The sequence below is a fragment of the Myxine glutinosa genome, chromosome 2, assembly GCF_964187855.1.
Source record: "Myxine glutinosa chromosome 2, kmMyxGlut1.1, whole genome shotgun sequence".
NCBI classification, from domain to species: Eukaryota; Metazoa; Chordata; class Myxini; order Myxiniformes; family Myxinidae; genus Myxine; species Myxine glutinosa.
In genome coordinates, this window is record NC_136262.1 from 128,536,447 (window position 1) to 128,561,167 (window position 24,721).

At 51.3% G+C, this 24,721-nt stretch overlaps 1 protein-coding gene across 1 annotated transcript in view; it reads left to right on the plus strand.

Moving 5' to 3' along the window:
* The first annotated feature begins 1,209 nt into the window (after positions 1 to 1,209).
* Positions 1,210 to 24,721, plus strand: part of LOC137421275 (carbonic anhydrase 14) — a 68,265-nt gene continuing 44,753 nt past the window's right edge. Inside the window, exons 1-4 of the mRNA XM_068107171.2 lie at positions 1,210 to 1,383; positions 2,365 to 2,388; positions 18,467 to 18,637; positions 24,111 to 24,259. Of these exons, the coding sequence (XP_067963272.2) occupies positions 1,296 to 1,383; positions 2,365 to 2,388; positions 18,467 to 18,637; positions 24,111 to 24,259 (432 nt within the window). The 5' untranslated portion in view covers positions 1,210 to 1,295. The remainder of the gene's footprint in view (positions 1,384 to 2,364; positions 2,389 to 18,466; positions 18,638 to 24,110; positions 24,260 to 24,721) is intronic.

Here is a 24,721-nt window from a genome sequence, read left to right on the forward strand (position 1 = left end):
CCCCCTCTCCCCCCCTCCCCCCCTCCCATTACCTGTAAATTATATCTGCCATTACCTGTAAATAAGTCTACCATAGAGCGTTAACCACGTGTAGTGTCAAACAAAACTCACGTGTAAGATCGCCTCTCCCACATGTGGCTCCTCCCACATGTCGCCCCTCCCCCCTCCGGCATCCCTTCCATCCACATCTCGACAAGATGGATTCTAAAGCTTAATGGAGGTAATTCTCTTTTTCTCTCTGAAAGTGAAAGTTCAAATACAACTGCAACGACAACAGCACTCAGTGGAGAACACACCTTCGTCAGGTTGAACAGTTTACGTTTTGTATCCCACTGATAGGGCGGATCTGGATTCTGCACCACAATGTAAACATCACCTTGTTCTTGTCTCCTGACCAACTCATCCACCAAGTTTTGTCATAATCCGTCCAGAGGTTATTGAGATCTGCTCACAGACAAAGAGGCAGACAGGTGTGAAAACGTCCACCTTCGGCAGTGAAGGTATTTAATACTTCCTTCTCTTTTTATAATGCAAACCTTCACTCATTGCAGGTGCGTCATGCGTGCATTGCAATCAAACTGCAGGTGCGTCTGTTAACACCGACTTCCCATTTAAAATCCCCACCTTCAACCACCAAGGGTGACTCACCTGCAATCAATCCCCCTCTGTCGCCAGCTCAGCACCTAAATATGGTGTTTATCACCAGCTCAGCACCTAAATATGGTGTTTATCACCAGCTCAGCACCTAAATATGGTGTGTTTGTGTGTATGTGTGTGTATACGTGTGTATGTGTGTGTATACGTGTGTATGTATGTGTGTGTGTGTGTTTGTGTGTGTGTGTGTGTGTGTGTGTGTGTGTATACGTGTGTATGTGTGTGTATGTGTGTATATGTGTGTGTATGTGTGTGTATGTGTGTATGTGTAGGTATACGTGTGTGTGTGTGTGTGTGTGTGTGTGTATACATGTGTGTGTGTCTATGTGTATACGTGTATATGTGTGTATATGTGTGTATACATGTGTATGTGTATACGTATGTACACGTAATCCCCACCGCCTCCGTGCGTACATAATAAATAGACGTCTCCTATTTAATTGCTCATTTATACGGAACCGCCATAACTACCGAGTTTGCATGAAGTGCTCCGATTGGCCGTCCATTATTAAGCCCCTCCCACTCTAAATGGAGTCGCAAGCCCCGCCCCCACCATCTGCCTTCATTACTTACTTCACTCGTCTCGTTCACGAGTCCCGATCCTTCCTGCGTCTCGATCTCCTAAATCCAGCTACAGTATAATGTTGTTGCTCAAATACAGTCAAGCTAGTCTGTGTGTGCTGCTGCTGCTCTCCATGGCTCCGCCAAGATCCTGGTCCTCCCACCAAGGTATGTATGCGGTATGCCAGACATCTCCCGGGACCCCCGTGATCATCCCCGATGGTATAAATAAATCGTTTTCTTGATTTCATTTTAAAGTCTTAAAGTCTTGGAGGATTCGACGTGAAAGTAAATATCTCCAATTATACAGGTGATTTGTTTCCACATAATCTGCAAGTTTGCAATAGGAACGTTTGGAATTTGGAAAGCAATTGAATCCGCTGGATTGAAGCTGTTAAGGAAAAAACAACAACAACAACAAATCGTCTCACACAATAATAAATGTGAAATTTAACATTTTATTGTATCCAATATACCTGTGCACGTGCAGTTGCTGCGCTGACGTCAGGGTATTGTGTGCTGACAGGTAGGTGTTGTCAACTGTAAGTTGACAAAGGTGTGCTAGCCACCGTGGGAAGCAAGGTAAAAGGTGCACGCGTTTTGGCAGTTTGCCCTTCGTTGGACCCAGGGCGAAGCTTACCTTGATACCTTGATAAAGCAGTCTTCAGTTTGGAATCCTGGTCCTCATGGCTTGATTAAACGGCACGCCCAAAGAATTCCATGGCATCATTTGTCCAGAAATAGTCCTGGGAGCATTGTGGGTTGGCAGCTCCTGGTGGGAATACAGTAAAGGTGAAACGGTTTTTCTTGCAATGTCCTTTTTTTTTTTTTTTGTGCTTTTATTTATTCCTATGCAGCTTGTGTCTGGTTGGCTGCATCATTTTCTGTGGGCGCCGCTGTGCCGCTGATGCAGTGCATGATGCGCCGCTGTGCCTCACCAGCTAGCTGGTACTCATTTTGCAGATCTCGGAGTCGGTCCGCCTGGTGTTAATTCAACGAAGATGGGGCTCAAACTCGAGACCCTGGGATTTTAAGATGGCCAGCTTAACCGTTAAACCAACGCCAGATTTTCTTTTTGTGTACATGGTCGAGGCTCATGGAAGAATTTGACGTTTGATGACAAATTGTGTGTGCATGTGTGCATTGCAGGAGGCGGGACATGGTCGTACGATGGTGAGTTCCCGATTGACGATGCAACCCGCACATATCCATCTTGGCTTGGCACTGAGAAGTTGAGATTGATCATGTTAGCATAACCACGTGTAGCTAGGTGTGCACTGGCATTGGTTAATAGCGTTACGCAACACCACTGAAAACACCACCCTCAAACCCCCTGTAATGCTCCGTAACGTTTGGACATACGCCCCCCTCCTCCCCAATCCCGAGCGTTACATAATTTTTGAACAGCCCGTATGCGTACGCAACATGTGGGCCAACGTGGTGACCTCTTGTTCATGCCTTTAGTTTGCTGTACATTCATTAGCCCCCGTTGGGCTTCGTCCAAAAGGGACGGGGAGCTTATGGATTTGGTCTTGTCTGTCAGTGTGTGCGTCCGCAACCATAACCCGGCCATGTATGAACCAATTTTGTTCATACTTGGCACAGACAAAACATGACAGTAAAGCGCGGTGCTACGCGCGCTTACTTGTACAACAAGAAGGAAGCGGACAACGCAGTAAGTTTAAGAGTCTTTATTGTAAGAGCTCACTGTAGCACTGGAGCGCTCCGGGCTGCGCGCCCGGTGTATATCCCGCGGCCACGCCTACCCCTCGGGCGTGGCCCCCACCCACTTGGTGCGCAGAATGATGCCCTCACGCCAGTGAGCCTTCGTGTCCGCCACACGCGCCCACCCCAGAATTCCCGCGCACCTGGAGGGCCAATTTGAGGGGCAACGGGATGACCCGGCCGAAGCGCCCTCTGGCGACTGGCGGCGTCCGGGGTGCAGGGATGCCAGCCGGGATGCCTCCGGTTGCACCCGGGATGGGTGCAGGACCAGGGGGCGGCGTGCCGGCGGGCCTGGGCGGTGCCGGCGGTCCGCCTGCAGGGGGGCGCCCCGACGCGGGGGCCGAGCCACCGGCGGTGGGTGGTCCACGTCGAGGTGGGCCGGCTTGAGGCGATCCACCGAGACGCGGTCGGGAGTGCTGCCGATGTCCAAGGTGAAAGGTTTCACCCCGGTCTCCAGCACGCGGAAAGGCCCGTCGTACGGGGGCCGCAGTGGTGTCCGGTGGGCGTCGTGCCGGACGAAGACGTACTCCGCGGTGCGAAGCTCCGGGGCGACGTGCGTAGGCGGGTGCCCGTGGTGCGCCGTCGGCACCGGGGAGAACCTCCGGGCGGTCTCCTGCAGCGCGGAGCGCTCCTGCGCCGCGGACCATGGTGCCGTGGGGTCGGGGAGGAACTCGCCCGGCACCCGCAGTGGTTGTCCGAAGACAAACTCCGCCGCGGATGCGCGCAGGTCGTCCTAGGTCGCCGTCCGGAGGCCCAGCAGGACCCAGGGGAGCCTGTCGACTCAGCCGCCGTCGCTGAGGGTGGCCCGGAGCGCGGCCTTCAACGAGCGGTGGAACCACTCGCACAGGCCGTTGGCCTGGGGCTGGTAGGCCATGGTGCGGTGCAGCTGGACCCCGAGCCCCCGCGCGACCACCCCCCAGAGCTCCGAGGTGAACTGGGGGCCGCGGTCAGACGAGATGTTGAAGGGGGTGCCGAACCGGGTGACCCAGGTGGCGATGAACGCCTGCGCGATGTCCGTCGCCGCCAAAGGCACGGCCTCCGGCCACCGGGTGGTGCGGTCCACCATGGTGAGGACGTGGGTGAAACCCCGCGAGGGGGGCAGAGGTCCCACCAGGTCCACCTGCACGTGGTCGAACCTACGTGCCGGCACCGTAAACGTGGCCAATGGGGCCAATGGGGCCTGGGTGTGCCGGTGCACCTTCACGCGCTGGCACGCGAGGCACGTCCTGGTCGAGCCGCGGACGGCCTTCCGGAGGCCATGCCAGACAAACTTGTCGGCGACCAACCTCTGGGAGGCCTTCGTGCCTGGGTGGGACAGGCCGTGGATGGCGTCAAAAACCTGGCGCTGCCAGCCCGCGGGCACGATGGGGCCAGGCTGCTCGAGGGAGACGTCGCACAAGAGGGCCGCGCCGTCGAACGGCACCTCAGTGACGCGGAGGCCCATGACGGCGGTCCGCAAGGCCTGGACGCCGGGGTCGGCGGCCTGGTCCACCGCCATCCGGGCATAGTCGATGTCAAGGTGGACTGCGTGGGCGACGGACTGGGAAAGGCAATCCGCCACCGGGTTGTCCTTCCCCGCGACGTGCCGGATGTCCGTCGTGTACTCGGACACGGCCTAGAGGTGACGCTGCTGCCGGGCCGACCACGGCTCAGCGACCTTGCCAATCGTGAAAACCAGTGGCTTGTGGTCGACGAAGGCCGTGAACGCACGGCCCTCGAGCAGATGGCGGAAGTGCCTGACCGCCAGGTGAAGCCCGAGCAACTCGCGGTCGAAGGTACTATAACGGCGTTCGGGCGGGCGAAGCTGCCGGCTGAAGAACGCCAGCGGTTGCCAGGCACCACGCACCCATTGCTCATGCACCGCGCCGACCGCGTAGTCCGAGGCGTCGGTGGTGAGGGCGATCGGTGCATCGGGCGCCGGGTGCGCGAGCATGGTGGCGTTAGCCAAGGCGAACTTCGCGCTCGCGAACGCCGCGTCCATCTGCTCGGTCCAGGTAACGTCACCTTTGCCCGGCTTGCCCTGGAGGGCCTCGTGCAAGGGGCGCAGGAGCTGGGCGATGCGGGGCAGGAACCGATGGTAAAAGTTTACCATGCCCAGGAACTCCTGGAGCCCCTTGATCGTGCGGGGGCGCGGAAACCCCTTCACCGCCTCTACCTTGGCCGGTAGGGGACAGCCCCGTGCCTGGTGACGCAGTGCCCCAAAAAGTCGATGTCGGCGACGCCGAACCGGCACTTGGCGGGGTTCACAATGAGGCCATGCTGGCCCAGACGTTCGAAGAGCGTGCGGAGATTGTGTAGGTGCTCTTCGCGGGACGCGCTGGCGACGAGGATGTCGTGCAGTTACACGTAGACAAAATCCAAGTCGCGCAAGACGCTGTCCATTAGGCGCTGGAACGCCTGAGCCGCATTCTTCAAACCGAAGGGCATCCGAAGAAATTCGAAAAGGCCGAACGGCGTGATGACCGCCGTCTTCGGGATGTCCTCCGGCCTGACGGGGACCTGATGGTAGCCGCGTATGAGGTCCACCTTCGAAAATAAGGACATGCCCGCCAACCGGGCGGAGAAGTCCTGGATGTGGGGGACGGGGTAGCGGTCGGGGGTGGTGGCGTCGTTGAGGTGCCAGTAGTCCCCGCACGGTCGCCATCCCCCGCCGGGCTTTGGCACGATGTGAAGCGGCGACGCCCAAGCACTCTCGGAGCACCGCACGATGCCGAGCCGCTCCAGCGTAGCGAACGCCGCTTTAGCTACGGTGAGCTTCGTCGGCTCGAGGCGGCGTGCATGGGCATAGACCGGTGGCCCGGTGGTGGGGATGCGGTGTTCCACCCCGTGCTTGACGGCCCCCACCAAGAAGGTGGGCCGCGTGAGGGCCGGGAAACCCACGAGGAGGCGGGTGAATTCGTTCGCTGCCGGAAGCGTACAGATGAACCTGGCCGGAACCGAACCGCTCAGCAAGCCGCGCGGCGAGCCGATCGATGAGCCGCTCCGGGAGCTGCTCAACGAGGCGGGCAGCGCGCAAGCGAGCGAGCTGAACGTCTCAGCCTGGACAAGCCTTCTGTGCTTGACGTCCACCAGTAGACCATTGGCACACAGGAAGTCCGCGCCGAGCAGTGCCATAGGCACGTCGGCAGTGATGAACGACCACCGGAAAACCTGCCCTCCAAACCGCAGAGAAAGGCAGCGTTTTCCGTACGTGCGAATGGAGGCCCCGGCCTGCGGACTGCTTGTCGGACGTACCGGCGGGAATGACACTCACCTGCGCTCCCATGTCGCACAGGTAACGGTGCCCGGATAAGGTGTCAGTGATGAACAGTAGGCTGTTTGCACGGTCGGCGCTCAGTGCCACTACCGAGGGCCGGCCCGGGCGTTTCCCGACCTGCCGAATGAGCACGGAGGGTGACATTGCCGAGCCTCGTGGCCGAACTTGGCATGGAAAAAACACCAGGTTTGCGGCGGAGGCCGCGGTTTTCTCCGCGGCGGTGGGCGGGGCGTGGCGGCGGACACGAAATGCGCATCAGCCTCGAGATCCACGAGGTGTGGTGCATCAGCATCAGGGTCAGCCCCGAGAGCCGCGACGGCCGCGCCAAACCTCGCCTGGGTGTCCAGAGCCGCGAAGACCCTTTTGGCCTCGGCAGCGAGAGCTCAGGGTTCCGTCGTCGCAGAACCGGCCAACGCGAGGCGGACTCGTGCCGGCAGCTGGCGTCGAAACAACACCCGGAATAGAGCGTCCGGGGTTTCGTCGCCCATCAATGACAGCATATGGTCCATGCGGACTGACGGTCGCGTGTCACCGAGCTCGGGGAGGTCCAGGAGGCGGTCGGCCCGAGCGTCCACCGTGACGCCGAATGTGGCGAGGAGGAGACGCTTGATCGCCTCGTACCTGCCATCGGCCGGTGGGTTCCTCAGGACCGACACGACGCGGGCGGCCGTGCCGGGCCCGAGGGAGGCGACCACGTGGCAGTACATGGTCTCGTCCACCGTGATGCCTCAAAGTCGGAACTGGACTTCCGCCTGCAGGAACCATACTTCAGCTTGCGCCTCCCAGAACTCGGGGAGTTTGATTGTAACCGCGTTGTTTGCCATTGCGATGGTGTATTCGGTCGGTCAGCGACGGCTGATCCAACGTCGGAGGGTCACCAATAAAGCGCGGTGCTACGCGCGCTTACTTGTACAACAAGAAGGAAGCGGACAACGCAGTAAGTTTAAGAGTCTGTATTATAAGAGCTCACTGTAGCACTGGAGCGCTCCGGGCTGCGCGCCCGGTGTATATCCGCGGCCACGCCTACCCCTCGGGCGTGGCCGCCGCCCACTTGGTGCGCGGAATTTTTGCTCACGCCAGTGAGCCTTCGTGTCCGCCACAACAGTATACATTTGCACATTGTTTTGTTTGACGTTTTGATCAAATATGGCCGACTAACGGCCATTTTAGTTGTAAAAATAAAAACCCGATGTGGAACACGTCCTCAACCATGATCGTAAACCTGGCACACAGATAATGAATGATGACTTATTATTATTATTATTATTATTATTATTATTTTTGAGATCAGATTCAAAGATGATGCATGTGGACCACATGAGTAACAAAGCCGATGGAAATGGGATAATGTTTAACACAAAATTACCACAGGAACGGCTTTAGTGAGGCGCGTTCTGTTCTGTGCGTAGCTGACAGGGCTGATTAAAGCTTGCTAATTTTTATTTGATATATAATTATATATTTGGGGTCCCTCATCATGAACAACTCGATCCCAACAAAGCCAATGGAAATCTGACGCAACTAACTCAGGCAGTGTATAATCAGCAGAGGCCTACAAGCCTGGTGTCTTAGGCCCACCAGAAAACCAAGATGGCGGCCATATCATTTTGTCTGAATGCCATGATAGGTGCGTGGGGTCCGGCTGCTGTTCGACCAATGGGTGCATATTTCAAAAATCGACCCGCGCCAACAAATACGCCAACCATGCAGAGCTCTTGTAGACCTGCGATGTGTATCCAAGTTACAAATTCATGGAATGTGTTTCAATCTTTCCTTGAAGCTGTTGATTCGACAGTAAGTTCCGGTTACTCCAGAATGTGTCAGAAAAAAAAAAAATGATGAAAATTAAAAGGATTTTTTTTTGAAAAGATGGTCCAGGAAATAACTGTATCTGTCTTTAATGAATTATTTGTTTTATTTTGATCGAAAGACCATGGACGGGTTACTGTCATGCAGCCAATTACTAGGGCGAGCGTTTGAGCTCGAGAGACGACAGTACACAGGCCATTGTTGAACCACCTTTAGAGGCCATTTGTCCCCACAGAGCAGGAGTTGGACTTTTTTGGGGCACCATGGTTCCCTTTTTTTGGAGCAACGTTTTGCTTCCGGACACCCTTCCTGCCGCTGACCCTATTGGTCACCTCTTGCGACACGCAGGGAATTACCAGTGAGCTGGTACTCGATTTGCCGACCTCGGAAGGATGACAGGCTGAGCCAACCCCCCTCGGAAGGATGACAGGCTGAGTCAACCCCCCTGGCGTTAATTCGGCGATCGACCGGGACTCAAACCCAGGATCCCAGGATCCTGGGATCCCAAGCCGGCACCCTAACCGCTAAGCCAACACCAGGCTGTCTCAGTCCACTGTGTTGGATTGATAACCAAGATGTTATGGGTGTAGGAGCGTGGATATGTTAAAATTTAGAGAGGTGATGCAATCGGGTTTTAAAGTCCTCCACATTCTCGAAACGAGCCGCTACATTCTGCATAATGTTTCAAATGGGTCTTTGTGATGAAATTTTTACATGATAGAGCCGCACTCCATACGTGAGTAGCCTTTGGCACCGAGGAAGTTAATTTCTGATATCTGTGTTCGTATTATACCTTTGCGAGCTGGCACGATAGCCGAAAGGTACGCGCGTACTCTTCTGAGCTATCTAGTGTGGGTTTGAATTTCGACCCAGCTGTAAACCATCATCCTGGTGTGTCTCGTGCAGTGCGAGGCATAAATGTGTGCGCCGTCCATCGCAAGGACGTTAATCCGGAGGGCCCGTCTGCCATTCCTTGTCAGTGATGCGCATTAACGATCCCGCGGTGTCTTTCGCGAAGAGTAGGTGAGCCGTCACCGGCACCCTGGCCAAACTCCAGGTTCCTGTATTGAACGACCCCGAGGAAGACAATGGCAAAACACCCAGCATACCCGTTGCTAACCGACTGCTTTGGCAGCACCAACGCTCTATAAAGAGTGCGTTACATTTATGATGATACTTTTAAATGTTATGAAGCGCACTCGTCCGACTCGACACCTGTGTGTAATCATTACCTCCACCACCAAAGGTGGATGGAGGTTATGTTTTCACCCCTGTCTGTCTGTCTGTTTGTCCGTTTGTTTGTGAACAAGATATCTCAAAAAGTTGTGGATGGATTCGGACGAAATTTGGCAGAGATGTAGTGTTCGTCACAAGGACGAAATGATTAGATTTTGGTGTCGATCCTGATCCGGATCCAGCTAGTAAAATTTTTAAAAAGTGATTCTTCACCATTGGGAGATGGGGCCAAAAACTATACATAGCAGGATATCTCAAAAAGCTATGGATGGATTTGGATGAAACTTGTTGGAGAGGTTGGTTGTGTAACAAGGACGAATCGATTCGATTTTGGTGAAGATCCGGATCCGGCTAGTATAATTTTAAAGTGATTCTTCACCATTGGGAGATGGGGCCAAAAACTATACATAGCAGGATATCTCAAAAAGCTATGGATGGATTTGGATGAAACTTGTTGGAGAGGTTGCGTGTGTGACAAGGACGAATCGATTCGATTTTGGTGAAGATCCGGATCCGGATCCGGCTAGTATTTTTAAAAAGTGATTCTTCACCATTGGGAGATGGGGCCAAAAACTATACATAGCAGGATATCTCAAAAAGCTATGGATGGATTTGGATGAAACTTGTTGGAGAGGTTGGTTTTGTGACAAGGACGAATCGATTCGATTTTGGTGAAGATCCGGATCCGGCTAGTATAATTTTTAAGTGATTCTTCACCATTGAGTGATATGGCCAACCAAGCAGTGGTATGTTCTGTATTGAGTGCCGTTCTAGTTGCTCATTTGTTTACAAACATTTCAGACCATTTAAGTAATTAAAGGTTTATGTTTTAACTAGGCCACCATTTCCAGTGTTGATACCAGAATTGCTCTTCTGATATCTTTTGATCACAATTGAATTGACATAAGTAGTATAGAGTGTTTAACATTCAGTAATTTATGACCTCCCAAAGGTGTCACCAAATAGGTTGTAAACAGAGTTGCTATAGTAACCAAATGATGCATCACCGTTTGTGAACGTAATTGCGTGCACAAAAATTCGCTTTCCAATTTTGTAAGTTGATGTTTACAACATTGTTCATCACAAATTATCGCTAATTGATGGTTGTTTGCAATGTATTGTACGTTTGTTTAATGGCAGAAATTATCTTTACGCCATTTTCTTGTTGTCCAGGATTTTGTTTTTTTTCACTGTCCTAGTTTCTCGGCTTGTCATTTGGTTTCCGGATGGTAGACATTTATTGACTTGCGATTGCTGACAATCGCGACTCGCGAGCAGGAAACGCAACTCTTTAGGTGCGTTGATAGTGATGATGTCAACTGTAACACGAAGATGAATATAATTCACTCGGTAATTGGGGCACAGGTAAGGGCCACTTGGCCCATAAGTCTTGTGCTATGCTGTATTCACATCCTAGCATTCGCACCTGCTGCACGCAGGTAGAGATAATTATTCAATTAAATGTAAGTAGAAAATTTGGCCAATGTATCAAAACACGTGAGACTTATACTTATAAAAAATACCTTATGATCTGGCGAAGCGAAAGCTGTCAATATACAGGTAGTGGGCAAACAAAAATTATAACGTCAAAAGAATGTCACTTAATCGTGTATTTAACCAGGATGGCATAGATATGACTTGGCATTGAGTCAATAAGGATCTGAGATGGATCTGCAGGAATGTGACACCATTCGTCCACAAGGAAGTCGACCAATTCACGTTGGTTTAATGGAGGTTGAAACTACTGTCTTAGGTTGATCTGTGCCATTGAAGATGTGCAACGTAGCCCTCGTGCTTCTCACACCACCCGGTGACAACACATGCATGTGGACTGGAGCGTTGTCATCCTGAAAGATGCTCCTCTGAGCAGGAAAGAAATGCTGCATCATGGGATGCAGATGAGCGCTCATGATGGTAACGAGGCGTGCGGGATCGACCCTGCCTTAGAATGGAATGAGTGGACCCATGCCTTGCCAGAGAAAATAAGCCCCACACAAACATGGAATTGCCGGAACATTTTACTATTGGAACCCGATACAGTAATACCCAATTTGCGTCTCCCATTGTAACGGCGTTTCGCAAATACATCTTTCTGAAGTGTGGTGCTGCGCACACACAACTTGCTTGCCAAAGAGGTAGGCCACAACGCGTTTGTTAAAACAAAAGAGTCTTTATTTCGAAAGCTCGAACTGCAGCACTGTGCGGGCTCGAGCTTAGAGCCCGCATATATGTGCCGAGGCCACGCCTAGTCCCCGGGCGTGGCCGATTGGTCGAAGGGCGGGGCATGTGCCATCGGTCCCCGCCTGGGAGCTCGCGCCACCCACTGGTGCGTGGAATTATTGCCCCTTGTGTCCGCCACACGCGCCCCCCCCCCCCCCCAGAATTCCCGCGCACCTGAAGGGTGAGTTTGCGGGGAAGCCGGATGACCCGGCCGAAACGCCCCTTGGCGATGGGTGCAGGGCTGGGGGGTAGCGGGCCGGTGGGGCTGGGGGGTGCCGGGGGTCCGACCGCCGGGGGGCGGCCTCGACGCGGAGGCAGAGCTGCTGGCGGGGGTGCCGGGGGTCCGACCGCCAGGGGGTGGCCTCGACGCGGAGGCAGAGCTGCTGGCGGGGGGTGGTCCGGATCGAGGTGGGCCGGCTTGAGGCGGTCCATGGAAATGCGATCCGGGGCATCGCCGATGTCGACCATGAAAAATTTGTCCCCGGTCTCCAGCACGCGGAAGAGCCCGTTGTACGGGAGCTGTAGCGGTGCCCGGTGGGCGTCGTGCCGGATGAACACGTACTTTGCCGTGCAAAGCTCCGGGGCGACGTGGGAAGGCGGGCAACCGTGGTGTGCCGTTGGCACCGGGGCTAACCTCCGGGCGGTCTCCTGAAGGGCGGAGCACTGTTGCGCCACGGACCAAGGAGCCGTGGAGTCGGGGATAAATTCAACCGGTACCCGCAGTGGTTGCCCGAAGACCAGCTCCGCCGAGGATGCGTGCAGGTCATCCTTGGGCGCCGTCCTGAGGCCCAGCAGGACCCAGCCGCCGTCGCAGAGGCTGGCCCGGAGCACGGCCTTCATGGAGCGATGAAAGTGCTCGCACAGGCCATTGGCCTGGGGGTGGTAGGCCGTGGTGCGGTGTGGTTTCACCGCGAGCCCTTGCACCACCGCGGCCCAGAGCTCCGAGGTGAACTGGGGGCCGCGGTCGGACGAGATGTCCGAGGGGGCACCGAACCGGGCAACCCAAGTGGCGATAAAGGCTTGCGCCACCTCAGCCGCAGACGTCGCCGCCAATGGGACGGCCTCCGGCCACCGTGTGGTGTGGTCGACCATGGTGAGGAGGTGGGTGAACCCTCGCGAGGGGGGCAGAGGTCCCACCAAGTCGACGTGCACGTGGTCGAACCGCCGCTCGGGCACCGTAAACGGGGCCAATGGTGCCCGGGTGTGGCGGTGGACCTTTGCGAGCTGGCACGTGAGGCACGTCCTGGCCCAGTCGCGGACGTCCTTCCTGAGGCCATGCCAGACGAACTTCGCACCGCCGAGTTTCTGGGATGCCCTCGCGCCAGGGTGGGACAGGCCGTGGATGGCTTCGAACACTGGGCACTGCCAGCCAGCAGGCACGATGGGGGGAGGCCGGCCGAGGGAGACGTCGCATAGGAGGACCGTGCCCGCAGCGTCGAATGGCACCTCGGTGACGCGGAGGCCCGTGATGGCGGTCCGCAAGGCCTGGACGCCGGGGTCGGTGGTCTGGGCCTCCGCCATCCGGGCATAGTCGACCCCGAGGTGGACCGCGTGCACGACGGATCGGGAAAGGCAATCCGCCACCGGGTTGTCCTTACTCGCCACGTGACGGATGTCCGTCGTGTACTCGGACACGGCAGAGAGGTGGCGCTGCTGCCGTGCCGACCATGGCTCGGCGACCTTGGCCATCGGGAACACAAGGGGCTTGTGGTCATCGAAGGCCGTGAACGGGCGGCCCTCCAGCAGATGGCGGAAGTGTCAGACCGCCAGGTGGAGCCCGAGCAACTCGCGGTCGAAGGTGCTATAACGGCGTTCGTGCGGCCGAAGCTGCCGGCTGAAAAACGCCAGCGGTTGCCAAGCACCACACACACCCATTGCTCGTGCACCGCGCCCACCACATAGTCCGACGCGTCGGTGGTGAGGGCGATCGGTGCATCAGGCTCCGGGTGCGCCAGCATGGTGGCTTCAGCCAGAGCCAGCTTTGCGCCCGCGAACGCCGCGGCCATCGTCTCCGACCATGCGATGTCACCTTTGCCCGGCTTGCCCCGAAGGGCCTCGTGCAAGGGGCGGAAGAGCCGAGCGACGTGGGGCACGAAGCGGTGGTAAAAGTTTACCATGCCCAGGAACTCCTGGAGCCCCTTGATCGTGCGGGGCCGCGGGAAATCCCTGACCGCCTCCACCTTGGCCGGTAATGGGATGGCCCCGTGCTCGTTGATGCGGTGCCCCAAGAAGTCGATGGTGGCGACGCCGAAACGGCACTTGGCGGGGTTGATGATTAGGCCATGCTGGCCCAGGCATTCGAAAAGCGTGCGGAGGTGGAGCAGGTGCTCCTCCCAGGACGCGCTCGCGACTAGGATGTCGTCCAGGTAGACAAACAGGAAAGGTAAGTCGCGCAAGACGCTATCCATAAGCCGCTGGAACGCCTGAGCCACATTCTTCAACCCGAAGGGCATCTTTAGGAATTCGAGGAGGCTGAAAGGGGTGATGACGGCCGTCTTCGGGACGTCGTCCGGTTGGACGGGGACCTGGTGGTAGCCCCGGATGAGGTCCACCTTAGAAAACACGGTCGTGATGGCCAACCGGGCGGAAAAGTCCTGAATGTGTGGGACCGGGTAGCGGTCGGGGGTGGTGGCATCGTTGAGCCGGCGGTAGTCCCCGCACGGCCGCCATCACCCGCCGGGCTTCGGCACAATGTGCAGCGGAGAAGCCCAAGCGCTGTTGGAGCGCCGTACGATCGCCAGCCTCTCCAGCGTGGCAAACTCCACCTTCGCCACGGCGAGCTTCGTGGGCTTGAGTCGGCGTGCTCGGGCGTAGACCGGCGGCCCGACCGTGGGGATGTGATGCTCCACCCCGTGTTTAACGGCCACCGCTGAGAAGGTGGGCCGCGTGAGGGCCGGGAAACTGGCGAGGAGGCGGGAAAAGTCGTCCGCTGCCAGAAGCGTGCAAACTAAACTCGCCGGGACGGAACCTTCCAGCAAGCCGCTTGGCAAGCCGCTCGGTGAGCTGCTCAGTGAGCCGCTCAACGAGCCGCTCAGCGAACAAGCGAGCGAGCTAAAGGTTTCGGCCTGGACGAGCCGTCTGCGCTTCACGTCGACAAACAACCCATTCACACATAGGAAGTCCGCACCAAGCAATGCCATTGGCATGCTGGTGGTCACGAACGACCATTGAAAGTGCTGCCATCCGAACCGCAGGGGGAGGCAGCGCTTCCCGAATGTTCGGATGGGTGTACCGTTGGCGGCAAGCAACGCGGGGCCCCGGCCCGCGGTTCGCTTGTCGGACGTGGAGGCGGGGATGACGCTTACCTGCGCTCCTGTATCACAGAGGAAACGGTGCCCGGACAAGGTGTCCGTAATGAACAGGAGGCTGCCGGAATGGCCGATGCTCAGGGCTGCTAATGAGCACCGGCCCGGTCGTTTCCCGACTTGTCAAACGAGCATGGCGGGCGACACGTCCTAGCCTTGTGGCCGAACCTGGCGTGGAAATAGCACCAGGCTTGCGGCGGTGGGGGCGGCGGTGGCCGCGGTGTTCTCGGTGGTGGTGGGCGGGGCGTGGCAGTGGCCACGAGGGACACTGTAGCCTCTGCCCCGGGATCCACGACGGCAGCACCGTAAACCGACCGCGTGTCGCAAGCCGCGAAAAACTTGTCAGCCTCTACGGCCAGGGCGCGGGGTTCCTTTATTTCGGAACCGGCCAGCGCGAGGCGTACCTGTAGAGGTAGCTGGCTTTGGAAAAGCGCCCGGAATAAGAAATCCGGGGCTTGGTCACCCAGCAGCGACAGCATAAAATCCATCCACACGGATGGTCGTGTGTCGCCGAGTTCGGGAAGGTCCAGGAGGTGGTCGGCCCGTTCGATCTCCGTGAGGCCGAACGTGGCGATGAGACGTTTGAGCGCCTCGTACGTGTGGTCGACCGGCGGGTGCCGCAGGATGGACACGACTCGGGCGGCAGTGCCGGGCCCGATGGAGGCGACCACGTGGTAGTAACGGGTCTCGTCCGCCGTTATGCCTCGAAGCTGAAATTGAGCTTCGGCCTGCACGAACCACACATCGGCCTGTGCTTCCCAAAACTCTGGGAGTTTTACTGCGACGGCATTGGTGGCCATGGCACGTTCGGTGGTCAGCGACGGCTGAACCAATCGGGGTCACCAGTGAAGTGTGGTGCTGCACACATACAACTTGCTTGCCAAAGTGGTAGGCCACAACGCTTTTGTTAAAACAAAAGTCTTTATTTCGAAAGCTCGCACTGTGCGGGCTCGAGCTTGGAGCCCGCATATATGTGCCAAGGCCATGCCTAGTCCCCGGGCATGGCCGATCAGTCGAAGGGCGGGGCATGTGCCATCGGTCCCCGCCTGGGCGCTCGCGCCACCCACTGGTGCGCGGAATTATTGCCCCTTGTGCCCGCCACATCTCTTTATTTATCCTTGGGGAAATGTGCATTTAAAGCACTCTTAAAAGATGAACAGCAAGATTGGAAGCACACATTTATTGCGCTATTAAAAGATTAACTCGACACCTCTTACCAATGTCACCCTCTGCTACGGGTATATCGGAACGAGCTGTTTCGTCAGTCAGATTGCTTAACCCCAATATGGAGCCATTCAAAAAATATGCAATGCTATTTATTTAGGGAGGTGCCAGTGTGCGTGCTGAAAGGCTTGCTTAAATCTTACTAACAATTTTTATTCGACGTTGATTAGATTTTTCGGTGTACCTCACCATGAGTAACACCTGACCCAAACAAAGCCAATGGAAATCTGACGCAACAAACCCTGGCAGTGTATAGACAGCAGAGGCCTACAGGCCTGATGTCGTAGGCCCACAATAAAACCAAGATGGTGGCTATATTTCATCTGGGTGCCATTGCCATGGTGGGTGGGGTCAAGTGACAAATGTGGGTGGGCCCCAACAGCAGTCTGACCAATGGGTGCACTTTTCAAAAATCAACCCCCCCAACAAGAACCACAACAACAAGAACAACCATGTGGAGCTCTTGTAGACCTAGGACACGTCACAGGTAAAAGCAATATATAGTAGGATCTGAACTTGGGTTCCCAGAATCCCGAGCTATCCATTCAGATGGTAACACTAAACAAGCTTGAAAGAAGACTTCCTTGACACACGGCTGTGGGTCTCGTACGTTGTTTTGAGAGTAACTCACTCATTTTTTATTTTATGTTATTTTATTGTTGGGGGCACATATTTATAAAATATTTCAACACTGCAGAACATTTTCTTGTCCCTCCCCTTAAGGCACTATGTATGTGTTGGTAGCTTACCCCTCCCCCAACCCCACACCAATCTGGTATATTTTAAACATCCGAGTCATTTTTAGCCCTTGTTGGACTTGTCCGAGATGGGGGCTTATGAATTGGCTCTCGTCTGTCCAGCTGTCTGTGCGTGAGAACGTCTGCAACCATATATCGGAGATGTATGGACCGATTTTATTCATACTTTGTACAAAGACAAGACATGATCGTATACATATGCATATCATTTTGTTTCGTGATGTGATCAAAGATGGCCGACTGGCGGCTATTTTAGTTGTTAAAAAAAATTATCCGATATTGAACACGTCCTCAACCATTTCTTGGACGTGCATTTACTTATCTTGTTCAAACTTGGCACACAGATAATGAATGATGGCATACATAGGTATGTCATTTGTTTTCAAGATCAGATCCAAGATTGCCGACTGGCAGCCATTTTGTTTCTGAAACATGTCCCCAACCATTTCTTGCACATGCATAGACAGATTTTGTTCAAACCTTGCACAAAGACAACACATGACAGTATACATATGCAGAAGATTTTGTTTTGGAATCCAACCAAAGATTGCCAACTGACGGCCTTTAACTCCATTCAGCAAGATTACTAAAACCATGGCGGCTATGACATTGTCGTTTTAATAAAAGATACACTGTCAATAGCATGCATGACTTACCTTGTACATGTGGTAATGATGGATAATTTTCACATGTTACGGATTCGTCACTTCCGTTGTTGTGGTTCTCATCCACTGTAAACATTTTTGGTTCCATGTACTATTATTGTTATCGTTTAAGTGATTTGGAGATAACTGTTTTCAAAAGGTAAAAAAAAAAAAGAAGTTTTTAAAAGAAACCGGAAACCGGATCGGGAACCGGACGAAGAAGATGAGGAAAAAGAGGCGGAGCGAGTGAGGTCGGAGAAGGAGCCGAGCTGCTTGGAGGTCTGGAGCAAACGCTGGCGAACGGGGGTCACTAGCGAACTTTGGGGTTTCCTGGGAAAGGGATTCCTGCGACAGAGTTGTTATCGCGGTGACAGATAAAGCTGCGTGACAGGGTTTGCGGTTGATTCCGAAGAGAATCATTGGAGTGCCGTTACGTTTCAAGTACGGGCCGGTTGGCCATTTTGCCTCGAGTCTGATTTTGCATCGCTCCAGGTTTTCACCTCGCTCCAACCATTTCAACGCATCCAGCCGTTAGCTTGGTTTGCATGTGTAACGTGGATTTCGAGTGGGAATTTGCGGTTCGCCGTGTGGGGAGCCGTTGAACATCCATACCCGAAGGTGTGATTTCCCAGTCGCCTCTTGAGGACACCTTTGCCCATCTTTGGCAGTGTGACTGTCAACCGAACGGGATTCTGGTCTCGATACAACATCGTTCTGATGATCACTGGAGCGTGGATCGACTTTGGTTTGAAGCCGGGACAGAGACATTGGGAATGTTATTTTTGCTCACTTGGAGCACAGTGAGTTATATTGTACGAAACTGATGGTACCATCATAGGAATGATATATTGGTTGTACAATTGATTAATATTGTTATTGTGCTGTTATTCTTGTGTGATCTTGATACAATACTTGTTTGTTGGTAACAATTGGTGTGGTTTCACCATTGATCTTTGACACACGGAATAACACATCTTTCTGCCGTGACTCCTCTCGGGCCTCTGAGGTACACCGTGACCGGGGTTTGGGGAGGAGCACGTAACACATGTAATATGTTTCCTTCTTCCGAATCAGAACAGGCATCCTGGCAGAAAGAATATGTGGAATGCGGTGGAGCGAAGCAGTCCCCCGTGAACATTGTTTCCAACAATGTGAGTCACGACTCCAATCTGTTGCCAATTAGTGTGGAAGGTTATGACCTTTCGAACTTCTCCGACCTTCATCTCTCCAACAATGGTCACAGCGGTACGTTGTGCCTCGGTTATGGCCTAATCATGAATGCATTGACTTTCGTAGTCTTGAGTGATATTAACATTTTTTAAGACCATGATGTAAACGATACCAACCCTTGAGATGTGTAATTGATGGAAATGATGAAGCAATTTGGATGTAGGCACTGAATACTTGAGTGTTGCTCTGGAGTTCAGGTCTTCAGAGTATTACCATCGTTGTTTTGGAAACAGATGTATGGATGGGCTCATTATGTAAGGTGGCCATGAAATATCTGACGTATTTATATTTAATGTTAAAAAGATGAATTTTAATAGAATATGGCATATGATGATAAGAAACTACAGTCTCAGGCGATTACATCAGCGAGCTAGGTCTTGAAGACGATGACTTCTAAGAGTCCACGATTTTCATGTCTGTATTTACACCATGAGATACCACATCACACTGACACGTTCACTGTGTAAAGGTTGTTGGTGGAACTGCTCAGCATTTCCTGTCCAAAAATGGGTGTGCCGTTTGTTCACATAACCTGGGAGCAGGAAATGAGCTTCATCTGCCGTGATTAGTCTCTCAATAAACCTGTTATCATCCTCGCTCATTCGAAGTAATGTCACTAAATTCCATCCTGCTTCGTTTATCAATATCACCGAGTTTGTGAACGACTTTCATTTTGTACAGAAACATGTGCAAATCGTCCTTCACCCTGGTCTGAAGGGATGTTCTCCATGTGCATTGCCTGTGACTGTTTTCTTGTCAAGCTGCATGGATTAAAATGAACAGCTCCACGTACAACTGCAATATTGTTCGGAATACGGACGCTTCTGGATCGTACTGGAGAGGCGAGGCTTGTGCACTGGCAGTTTCATGAAACGTTTTGACATGAGAATATTGTTTTCCGAGAGACATTTTCTTACATTATAAATTACTAGTGAGGTACCTGTGCACTACGCATGGGAGGGAGGTCAGGATCTCAAAAAAATAAAAAAGTTTTGAGAAATTTTATGAAAACTCCTACCCCCTTTAGGACACGTGCAGGGACCTTAAATATCAGCACAGAAAATTTGGTGGGGCTGGCTCAATGGTGAAACTACAAATGCTGAATCGGCGAATATCACAGGTGGAAACGCACATCATTTCCTCATTCTGTTTTCAACTCGATCTCTATATTTTCATTCCAACCAACATCACTCCAATTCCAAATTAATACTATAGCATTGATATAACAAAATACAATGTGGCAAACACTCTTGAGGTAAACGAATATATCGATGCCGTTCTCACGTGATAACCAATACAGACGAATGTGCCGATAAGCAAGGGCAGATACGTAACACCTCATATAGATGGAAACTCTAAATCACAATTGCATTGAGATCTTATCAAACCAGCGAATGTTTCTGCTGAAACCCGTTATTGTGTTTACTTCCAGATCGGGACTAGTTTCGTACAGATCGAAAGTCCAAATCATAATTTTATTGAGGAATTTATATAACCTCCCACCTACATTAGGACACATGCTGGGACCCCCAAACATTCCACAGAAGTTTTGGTGGGGCTAGCCCCAAAACTGAGGGAGTAGTTCGATACTCTTGACGATGGACAGACACTCTTGTTTTATAATATACTAGCACAGTACCTGCACTTATGGGCGATCTTGTTCTAAGCAAGTGATACGTTCTTCTGACACATACAGTCACATGAAAAAGTAAGTACACCCCATGTAAAGTTTTGACTTTTTCAACATACAGCTATTTGATCTTCATTTCAACAATATTGATAGATAAAGGTGATATAACATAACAAAGATCATGAAACATTTACATTTTGTAGTCCATTGTATAATTTAAATAAACATAAATGCAAATTTCGCATGTGGAAAAAGTAAGTACACCCTTGGCTCTAATAGGTGGGGTTGCCCCCTTTGGCAGAAACAACCTCAAGTAGGCGTTTCTTATAACTGTCTACCAGTCTCTGACATCGACTGGGAGAAATTTTTGCCCACTCCTCCATGCAGAATTCTTTCAGCTGTGCGATGTTTGAGGGGTTTCTTGCATGCACAGCTCGTTTCAAATCCCCCGACAACATCTCGATGGGATTTAGATCCGGGCTTTGACTTGGCCATTCCAGAACCCTCCAAATTCTTTCTTTTCAGCCATTCCTTGGTGAATTTACTGGTATGTTTAGGGTCGTTTTCATGTTGCAAGGTCCACCTTCGGTTGAGCTTCAACAGTCCGACAGATGGCCTCACATTATCCTCAAGCACCCTCTGGTACAATGTAGAATTCATACTGGATTCTATGATGGTGAGCTGCCCAGGCCCTGATGCAGCAAAGCTGCCCCAAACCATAATATTTCCACCACCATGCTTTACAGTTGGTATCAGGTTCTTGTGGTCAAATGCTGTCTTTGGTTTTCGCCAAACATGTCTTCTGGTACTGTGGCCAAATAGCTCTACCTTTGACTCATCTGTCCAGAGCACATTGTTCCAGAAGTGCTGGTCTTTGCCTTCGTGTTCATTGGCAAACTTTAGTCTTGCCCTGATGTTCTTTCTGGACAGCAAATGTTTCCTCCTGGCACACCTCCCATGTAGATCAAATTTTTGCAGCCTCTTTCTAATGGTAAACTCGTGCACTTTGACATCAACAGTGGCAAGAGCTACCTGTAGGTCCCGTGATGACATTCTGGGGTTCTTAGAGACTTATTTCAGCATCTTTCGGTCTGCTCTCGGGCTGAACTTGCTGGGGCAGCCTGGCCTGAACAAGTTGGCAGTTGTTTGGCATCTTCTCCACTTGTAGATGATCTTCCCGACAGTCGAATGATTGATTTCAAATTGTTTGGAGATCTTTTTAAATCCCTTCCCAGACTCGTAGGCATCTATAACCTTCTTTCTGAAGGCCTGAGAGCTCTTTTGATCTAGGCATGGTGCCGCCGTGCCTAGATCAAACAAGAAAGTGACGCTTCAACAAGAAAGAGCAAACCAAACTAAATGTCTGAGGTTTAAATAAGACAGGTTCCTCCAAGATCCTCTCTAACGATGTTCTAAGCATTTGCACCTGAGCTGGTGCACCTGATTCTAATTTTAAGTATTTGAAGTAGTGATAAATGTAGGGGTGTACTTACTTTTTCCACATTCGAAATTTGCATTTATGTTTATTTAAATTATACAATGGACTACAAAATGTAAATATTTCATGATATTTGTTGTATTATATCACCTTTATCTATCAATATTGTTGAAATGAAGATCAAATAGCTGTATGTTGAAATATGTTGAAAAAGTCAAAACTTTACATGGGGTGTACTTACTTTTTCACGTGACTGTACCTTTATTTGGGTGGTGTATAGGCAACTGACAGCTCCTTCAATCTCTCCCAAAAATAACAAAAAACCTGGGTTACATGCATGAAGCAAAAACATGTTGTGCTTATAATTAAAAACGCCTCACTGTACTGGTAAACACGGGGACGGGAATACTGTACTATAAAAGGTGGGACTTGTAATACCCTCTCATACTAGGAGTAGGCGCTACACGATACATACACTACATGACCAAAAGTATGTAGACACCTAAACATCGATCATTTCATTCCAAAATCGTGGGCGTTAATATGGAGTTGGTCCCCCCTTTGCTGCTATAACAGCCTCCACTCTTCTGGGAAGGCTTTCCACGAGACGTCGGAACATTGCTGCGGGATTTGCTTCCATTCAGCCACAAGAGCATTCGTGAGGTCGAGCACTGATGTTGAGCTTTATCATTCCCCTTGCCTTCTTATTCCATTCTCTACAGCCATAATGTTTATCTGAACAAATTTAATGGCATTTTTGAAAAAGAACAAAATAGCTGTTTTGTAACTTGCTCTTGTAAACTTCTTATTGATGTGAACTTGTGTCAAGACATTGGCTGCTAATTTTCACGAATTAACTTTCCAAATTATATTGAATTCCATCACTTAACTACTGTTTGCCCACCAGTGGGGAATGGCTGGGATGAAAAGTAATATCATATTTTATTTGATTTACGACAACATGCCATAGGATGTTGTCGTAAATGAAGGGGTGACTTGGACCAGCTTCCCAACCTCGGACCCTGAAGCCGATGAGCCACGGATAACTCTGTGACCGGATGGGGTGCTAAGCAACTACGGATGCTATCGAAGGTTACTAAATCAGACAGGGTCCCTGCGTCCAACTCTTACGTTACCTTTCCGTTGATTTAGTTAGCTTAGAAGGGCACTATGCTCATGGCTTTCCACCTTTATCTATTTATTATGTACGACTGAGCGAAACCATAGGTTGGATGCTGGCTAATCCAGTACAGCAAATTGATGGGGTACAACCTCCTGTCCAATAATTATTACATACACGATCTAACCAATAGGGAAACGGAAAATCGAGCAGGTTGGAAACGGTTTATATAGGAGGTAAAGGCACATATTTACAGGTAGTAACAAGTAGTTACAGAATGCAATATCGCACAGAAAAAAAACAATTAGGCCCTATGCATGCAAATAACCCCTCAGACAATCTTAACTTGTATACATAAGACATGCGTGCCTCAATCACTCAGAGAAAGAGAGAGACACACCGACACAGACACAGACACAGACACAGACGCACAGATACACAGATAGAGATGGAGAGAGACACAGACAACATTCAGACTCGCTATACATGCACAGCACATGTTCCCCGTCCCTGGTATGAGGGGATGGGAATTTAACTGAAAAGGTATTACTAATGCAATATCAAACTAAGGATCCCTTATGTGTTAAGTGTACTCCCCAGGGCCTTCCAAAACCACAACAGTGTAATTCACTACAGACGTGCTAAGTTGATTTCACCGAGCTCGAGCCTCTGGGCAATTCCACGGTTACTCACATTACATATATATATATATATATCTATGTATGTATGTATATATATATAGATGCATTAATGTATTGTAATGTGAGTAACCGTGGAATTGCCCTTCTGATGAAATTGTTCCCTCACTAGCATTTATATTGGAGGAGTTGCAGACAACGAGAGGGTAAAACACTTCTTGACTTGTTCAAGGCTCCTTTATTTCCATAGAACTAAAAACTCGACCGGAACTCATCTTTTTTTATAACCCACATGACTTCCGCCTGATCCTCTTAAAGGGGTGTGGCTCCAACAGCCGAGCGCACGCCACGCCCATACCGTCAATAGAGCCACTGTCCCGCGCCAGTGACTTATGCCTCTATGGGGTATCCCCCACAATACTTTCAAATGTGTGCAGGTATAGCTGTTTCTCTATAATGTAACGTCAACATTTTATAACATTTTGTTGTACGAGAAGGAAACCAATGGTCTCGATTGCTGAGCAGCTGTTTCTTTTCTCGATTTGAATTTTGTCGGAGCCGAACAACATTTTGAGGAAATTATTGGTTTTAGAAGTTTTTTTTGATTCTCTCCCACTTCACCATATGCTATTTTGACCCTGGACTTTGCTTTTCTTCTCCAGTTATGATTCTGCTCCCTAACTCAATGGTCATCACCCAGGGGCTCCCAGAACGTTATGTGGCTTCTGAACTTCATCTGCACTGGGGAGGCATTGATGATCCCACCGGTGGTGCTGAGCACCTCATGGATGGTCGAAGGCTGTCTGCAGAGGTGCTTGCACACATGTAAACTTGTAGCTTTTAGCTAACTTCCACATTTATCACTTTATTCAATATTGACTAATACAAGGCCTTCAGAAAGTATTCACACCCCTTGACTTTTTTTCACTTTTGTTGTCGCAGCCTGAATTTAAAATGAATTGAATTGACATTTTTTGTCACTGATCTACACATAATATCCCATAATGGCAGTTTTTTTCTTTGTTTTTTTTTGAAAACAAAATAATTAAAAATGAAACAGAAATATGTAATTTACATAAGTATTCAACCCCATGAGTCAATACTTTGTAGAAGCGGCTTTAGCAGCGATCTTCGAGATCTTTGAGTCTTCTTGGGTATGTCTGTATCAGCTTTGCACATCTGGATTTGTGGAGTTTTTCCCATTCTTCCTTGCAGATTTGCTCAGGCTCTGTCAAGTTAGATGGGGGAGCGTCGGTGAACAGCAACAGTCTTT